Raw genomic sequence first — 6,549 nt, forward strand, 5'->3', positions numbered from 1 at the left:
GGTGATAACCTGTACCCTGTGTCTTTGCATTGCCCCTGCCTCCCCAAGGGAAGGATTATGTTCCCCAGAGCAGGGAAAGGTGAGCATCTCCTACTCATGCTCAGCATCTTCACTCCCTCCACAGCAACTGGAGACCTGAAATGAATTTGAGATGAGCTGGTGACCTTTGGAAAAGCCTGATCTGCAGTTAGCACTGACTGGGCCAGGGCAGCTGAGCTGCTCACCCTAGAGCAGTGATGGCTGGGCAGGGAGAGAAACGCCTCTTGTTGCTCCTGCAAGGACAGGCACCAAGGTGAAAGCCCCAGCACCTGAAAATCTATTTATCCTGCCAGGAGCTGCTAATGCAGCAACTCTCTTGCTTCAAGTTACCGTGGGAGTGATGAGGAGCCAGCTAGCAACAGGCTTTTTTGGCTAGAAATCATTATCCCACCCCCAGCTTCCCATAAGCTGGGAGACCTGGGCTCATCTGCCTCTGTGCCACATGAGGGGTTCAGAGACAGATACAGCTCCGAGAGCACTCGGGTCTCCCCAGGTACCCATCCTGCGGCTCCTGCCCCAGCTCCACCGTCCCCCCCCCTCAGGGATGGGCACCAGCTACAGTCACCCCTGCAGCTCCCCAGGGACAGATCGTTTGAGAGGAACCCCAAATTAAATCCCTGGGGAATATTTCCACTGGCAAATGGAAATGCTCCAGCACCATGGCCCTGCCAGTACCCTGATAGCCCAGCAGTGGGTAGCTGGTCTCCATGTCAGCAGATGGAGGAGATTCAAACGCTGCCTGCGAAACAGGAGCAACGGGGCTGCGGTGTGGGCAAGGGGGACACAGACATGCACATGAACAAGGGCACTATACATCAACCAGTTAATTTCATTTTATTGTTTCCAGTACAAATGAAGTACTGCCTTCCAGCAAGGGTCCCACCATGCAAGGCTTTTGGTCTGTAACATCTGGCTCTGTTTACAAAATCCCTGACCTCAAAAACAACCGCCCTGTGCTGTTCTGCAATGGCACTTTGGTTATCTGGGCTTTAATGACTGACCTTTATGAACAAGGCAGAGTGCATCCCTCCACAGATCAAGAAAATCCTCTCTTAAGTCTTCAAATCCCATTAACAAAATGATTGTACAAGCAACGTGACCAAGACGTGCTGTCCCATCCTGCTGCCCATAGGAAAACCCAAGCAAAGTCCAGTTCCTCTGAGGGGCTGCTTAAACATCTCCCTGTTTAGGAGCCACAAATGCACATGGCAATGCTGGTGCTGAGTGGGATGACTCTTGGCAAATCTTCCCAGCCTGGGGTTTCCTCCTGGTATTTATTGCATATTCCTCTGTACTGCAGCCATCTTCTGAGGGCAAGAGTATTAGAAAGGAATTTGTACAAGATCAATACAGAATTAAGTGGAAAAGAGGTAACAGTTTAATATCAAAAAAAAGGGAAAAGAAAAGAAAACAGAAGGAGACACGAATTATGAACACTGTCAGAAGGCAGAAGCTACTCCTCCTTGCAGGCTAAGATGCTTCTCTGGGCTTTATCTTTGCTTGGCACGAATGACTAGCAGGGAGGGAGGCCAGCAGGTTATATTCACTCCCATCAGCACAAGACCACACCAAAAGCTTTAAAGACAAACACCAACCTTTAACAAAACACAAAGAACAGAGACAACAACTTAAGAGCATCGGATCAAAACCTGAAAGGCTTGGGGAATCTCAATACCAGCCTGCAGAGCCTTCCAAAAAAACCATTCTTCATTCTGCTTAGGAAAACCAGGAGGAAAAAGGATGGCCAGCCATCCCAGCTGGTGCCTAAACCTTGCGCTTCTTCACAGCTGGCTCTCCCTCCTTCCTCAGCCACTGCTGCAGGATATCTGCACTAGTTTTCTTGGGTGAAGGGCTGTGGATGAACTGACTTGTCCACCTGGGCAAATCATTTTCTTTCTTCTGGGGAGAGCCTTCCTGGGAGTTTTTTAACCAGTCCAGCATCACCTTGCTACCTGGGGTGGCTTTGACCTCCTAGAGAGACAAAAGACAGAGTGAGAGAAGTCAGAAGCACGGCAAGAGCAGGGCAGGTGGGTGACTGAGAGCTGGTCTGGAGCGGGATGCAGAGGCTGGAGCGATGGCCCTGCCTGCAATCAGGCACATCTGCGGGAGGTTCCCTGGGCTGCTGTGAACAGGCTTGTTCCAAGCCCCATTTCACATGGAATTTGCCTCATTTGGCAGAGAAATCCTGGCACAGGGTAAGTTTATTTCTGGAAGCGGAGAGAAAGGAATCTGTTCAGGGCTTCTGCACTTCAGCATCAAGCGCAGGCATGCCCTGCAGACGCTGCCTCCTGCTGCCCTCCTGCAACCTGGCAGCACCATCCCCACTCATGTGGCCACACAGGGACCTCATGTAGCCATGCTCTCCCCTGCCAGCACTCACCTTGGCTCCCAGCTCAATGGGTGCGAGACATTCAGGTGCATTGTTCCGGACACTGTTGACGAAGGTGGACACTGGGTGGAAAACTATGTTCTCTGTGGGCTGGATGAGTTTAACAGCTTCTTGGGTTGGCACTTCAGCAAAGTCCAGCCATTTCCTGATGGCCTCATCCCCATCCAGGATGGCTGGCATCCTAGGGGACAAGACAGTTGGAGACTAAGCCCAGCACCAATACGGCAGAGCGGGGCGGCAAAAGCCAGGTTTGTAAGCTAGCAAGGAGGTAGCAGCTTGCGGGGAAGCAAACAGGATGGAAAACTGAAGCAGCAAGATGCTCTTCCACAAGGCAGAGCACACATCCACTTCACCCAGGTAGCTGTTTTGCTGGAAGAGACAGAGGGGCTGACTGCCAGGCCCTGGTCAGGTGGAGTGTGATCCAACTCTGCTGCTTGCCAGAGGCACAGAGATGGTAATTTATGGAAAGGGCATGAGCCGGTGACCTGATACAAGCCAGTAATGTTGTAATGTTTTTCTCCAAGGGCATCAGGAGTAGGCAGGGCTCCCCCCTGCCTGCATGATGTCAGACTGGTGTTCACAGGCGCAGCTTTCCTCCCTTGCCCTGCCACCACCCTGCAGCCCCTTGCCCACTCTCACTCACCTGTGATGGATGAAGCTCACATCCTTAGAGGCATCCACAGTGATAATGGTGTAAGTGTATAGCATTTCTCCTCCCGCTGGTGGCTCCCAGCAGTCGAAAATCCCAGCCATGGTGAGCAACCTCCATCCTCTCCACTCCTCATTTCCCTCCTTCCCCTCAGCCTGCAGGAGAGAGGCCCCATCACCCTGGTCAGTGCCAGCCCATGGGCAGCTGAAGCATCACAGACTTGTGAGTGCCACGGCAGGTCAACAACTCAGATCTAAGTCAGGAACTGAATTAATTTGAGGGCTTTCCAGGAGTCCTCAAATTAGTCCGGCTAATTTGACGTAACTCCAGGAGAGTTACTTCATCTTCCCACAGGCAAGCCAGCACCCTCCTCCCCTTCTGAACATCCCAACTGCTGACTCAGCCGAAAGAAAGAGGTAGCGAAACTCCCAGCCCAGTCCCCTGTGAGACACATTGCCCAGCCATGCAAATATCTGGCACGTGGGGAGCAGTGAGCGTGACGGTGGGGATGCTGTGGCACAGCTTACAGTCAGGAGACCGCAGTGGCAGGGACCAGCGGCCACAGAGGGATGCCAGAGTGCAGAGCCCACCGCAGAACAGAGCCCCGTCAGGAAACAGAGACTCCCAGAGATGGGCACAGCTGGAGGGAAGGGGGCTTTTCCCAGGGCAGCTGGAGGGAGCAGGGGCTCAGGAGCTGGGCACCCGCGTTCAGCCACGGCCAGGGACTCCATACCACAGCATCCTTGGTCTGGGGGAAGTAAATGAAATATGGCTGCTTCCTCCCACTGCACTGCTGCCACTCGTAGAAGCCATCCGCCAGGACCACGCAGCGCTTGCCTTTGAGGAGAGCACCCTGGGGGAGAGAAAGCACAAGTGAGCAGTGAACAGCAGCCTCGGGCAGCCTGCAAGGGAGGACGGGGACTCCTGGGACCATCTAGCCCACTCGCTCCCTCTTGGGGCTCCCCTAAACTGCCCTGCAGGGTGCACAAATGCCGCCACTACCAGTACTGTGATAAAAGATGAGCTTCACCAGCAATAACTTTTTGAGTTCTTCTATTTTAATGAAATCTACCAGCTCTGCAGTACAGGGACTTACTCCCCTGGGCAGCAGGTACTGTGACTAGTACTTGCTAGGGAGATGCTTTGGCTCTGGTTTTGCCAGCTACAAGATCTCTCTAAGCTGGACACAAAGGTAAGAGCAACTCACCTTGTAGGAGGACTTCTTCAGCATGGTATCACTGCGGCAGTTGGAGGTATTAAACTGCATTTTGGAGGGGTCGTCCTTTTTGAACCAGGAGGGAATCAGGCCCCAGCGCATGTCCATGAGGACCCGCTCGGAGGAGTCGGCATCCTTTCGAATGAAACAGAGAAACACCTTGGGTCAGAGCCACATCTCAAGGACCATGAGCATCTCCACCCCTTAAGAGAGGGGCTTCACAGAGCCCTGTGGATGCGGCTTCTCCCCCTGCAAAGGGGAACATGCTGGCATCTCTGCCAAGAGCTGAGCTGGGACTCGCAGCCCCTCCAACACCAAACCTGCCTCTGCTCTTCTGCAGGGCTGCCACTCACAAACCAGCAGAAATAACCACTAATTGTAACACTTCACGTATTCTAAACAGCTTGCTTGTAAGAATTAATCTCCAGTAGAAAGCACAAGAATATTTTGCGGGAACAACTAACTCATAAATAAACATTTCAGTGAGGCTCGCCTGACAACTCTTGGAGGAAAAACATGGTTTTTCTTCCATAGGAAGGGCCTGGATGCGCGAGTTCCCCAGCTCCTGAGCAAACAGTCACGTCAGGCTGGTATTACGGTCCTCAAAACTTCCCTCTTTACAGCGAGTGTCCCAAAGGGTGTAAACCTCACCTTCATTTTAATAACATGATTTCTGCTGACCTGGTTCACTTTCACTCCTTGTGCTTTGCATATCATCTGCCTTCGGACAATGGAAATGGCTTGTGGCTTTCACTTCTCCCCCAGCTTGCTCTCACTTTCCGTCCGCAAGCTGCCAGCCCCAGCAGCACACAGCTGGGTGAGCAAGGCCCCGGGGGGCATCTGCTCCCAAAGAACTGCATAGATACACACATATATACCTACCATAGGCGTGTGTGTATAAATAGATATATATATGGATGTGTATGTGCCCAGTTTTGTGAAGTCTTCCAGAGCCTCCCACAGATCTTGGGAGGCAAAAAAGGGCACCTCACACTGTACCTGCATCCCAACAACTTCAACAGAGGTGGACAACTGAGCAGGCATCTGCCTGTGACCTGTATGACGCTCCCAGCCCTGCATTCCTCTGCTCCAAGAGCTGCTCTCAGGGGGACGTGGGACCCCAAGGCAGGAAAGGAGGGTACGAAGGCTAACGGAATCGCCCATGGCGCTCCAGCACGGCCCCACTGAGGTGTCCCAGCTGCTCAGTGCAGCAGCTCCTTTCACTGCCCCACGGGCCAGGGGAGGAAGAGCAGGGGGAGCCCAGGCTGGTGTGCTTCAACTCGGGGAGCCCAGACCGGTGTGTTCCAACTCAGCGCGCCCAGCTTCACCCCACTGAACAGGAACGAGCAGCACCTCCCTGGGCACCTGCTTACACGGAAACCAAACAAGGTGCAGAAACAGTTGTACAGGCTGCTCCGGTTTTCTGAGAAAGGTCTGGCGAGGCTTAAAATTAGCCGGGATAACGGTCACCACAGGTGTACGGTTATTTTACAACTCTGAAGCAGATTTTTTTTTCTCTGCTCTCCCCTACCAATGCAACCTGAACACACCATGCAATGTTATGAAATGGAAAAAAAAAATCCTCAGGGAGGCAGAATGAAACCAGCAGAGCAGTTATAGACACTTAGGAAACAAATTCTACCAGAGTTAATCACTTATGTATGATTTTTTTGCAGAAAATATAAGGCTATGCTGGAAGTACGGTACCGATTCCCCACCCTCTTCTGGAACACGTAAATACTAACGAGAGGCGGCATCTGTGCAATTAGAAAATTCAACACCCGCCCCGTACCCTGAGCAAAGAGAAGCCCAAGCAGCCGTTACAACGCAGACCGGTACCACGCCACCGCGGGAGGCCCAACCCCGTCCCGTCCCAGAACTGAAGCCCCAGGACACCCGGCTGCCCCTTTCGGTTTGCGAAGCGCGGGGAGGGCGGTACCTGCTGGAGGTGCCGGCGGGAGAGCAGCACCGGGCCGCTGGACTGCGGGCCCTTGTTGTACGAGGGCCGGTACCGCTCCGCCCGCACCCACTCGGGCTGCCGCCGCTGGCCCCGCCGGTCGCGGTAGGCGCAGGCCCGGCGGAGGTTGTCGGCGCCCAGGGAGCAGGCCGTGCGGCCGCACATCCCGCCGCTCGGCTGGGCTCGGCCCGGCCCGGCGCTCCGCCCCGGCGGGGAAGTGGCTGCGGGCAGGGGCGGGCCGCGGGGCGGGGCGGCCCCCGGGAGCGGAACGCCTCGCCCTCCCCCAGACAGGCCGGCAA

General features: G+C 54.2%; 1 protein-coding gene across 1 annotated transcript; it reads right to left on the reverse strand.

Moving 5' to 3' along the window:
* Positions 1 to 854: 854 nt before the first annotated feature.
* HMCES (5-hydroxymethylcytosine binding, ES cell specific) lies at positions 855 to 6,545 on the reverse strand. The gene is made up of 6 exons (XM_005230076.4): positions 6,233 to 6,545; positions 4,285 to 4,428; positions 3,811 to 3,930; positions 3,072 to 3,232; positions 2,420 to 2,609; positions 855 to 2,010 (listed from the first exon to the last, which is right to left on the reverse strand). Exons 1-6 carry the CDS (start codon positions 6,413 to 6,415, stop codon positions 1,804 to 1,806), a joined length of 1,005 nt encoding a protein of 334 aa, XP_005230133.2. The 5' UTR covers positions 6,416 to 6,545; the 3' UTR covers positions 855 to 1,803.
* Positions 6,546 to 6,549: the final 4 nt, after the last annotated feature.

This window comes from Falco peregrinus, chromosome 5 (genome assembly GCF_023634155.1).
Source record: "Falco peregrinus isolate bFalPer1 chromosome 5, bFalPer1.pri, whole genome shotgun sequence".
NCBI lineage: Eukaryota > Metazoa > Chordata > Aves > Falconiformes > Falconidae > Falco > Falco peregrinus.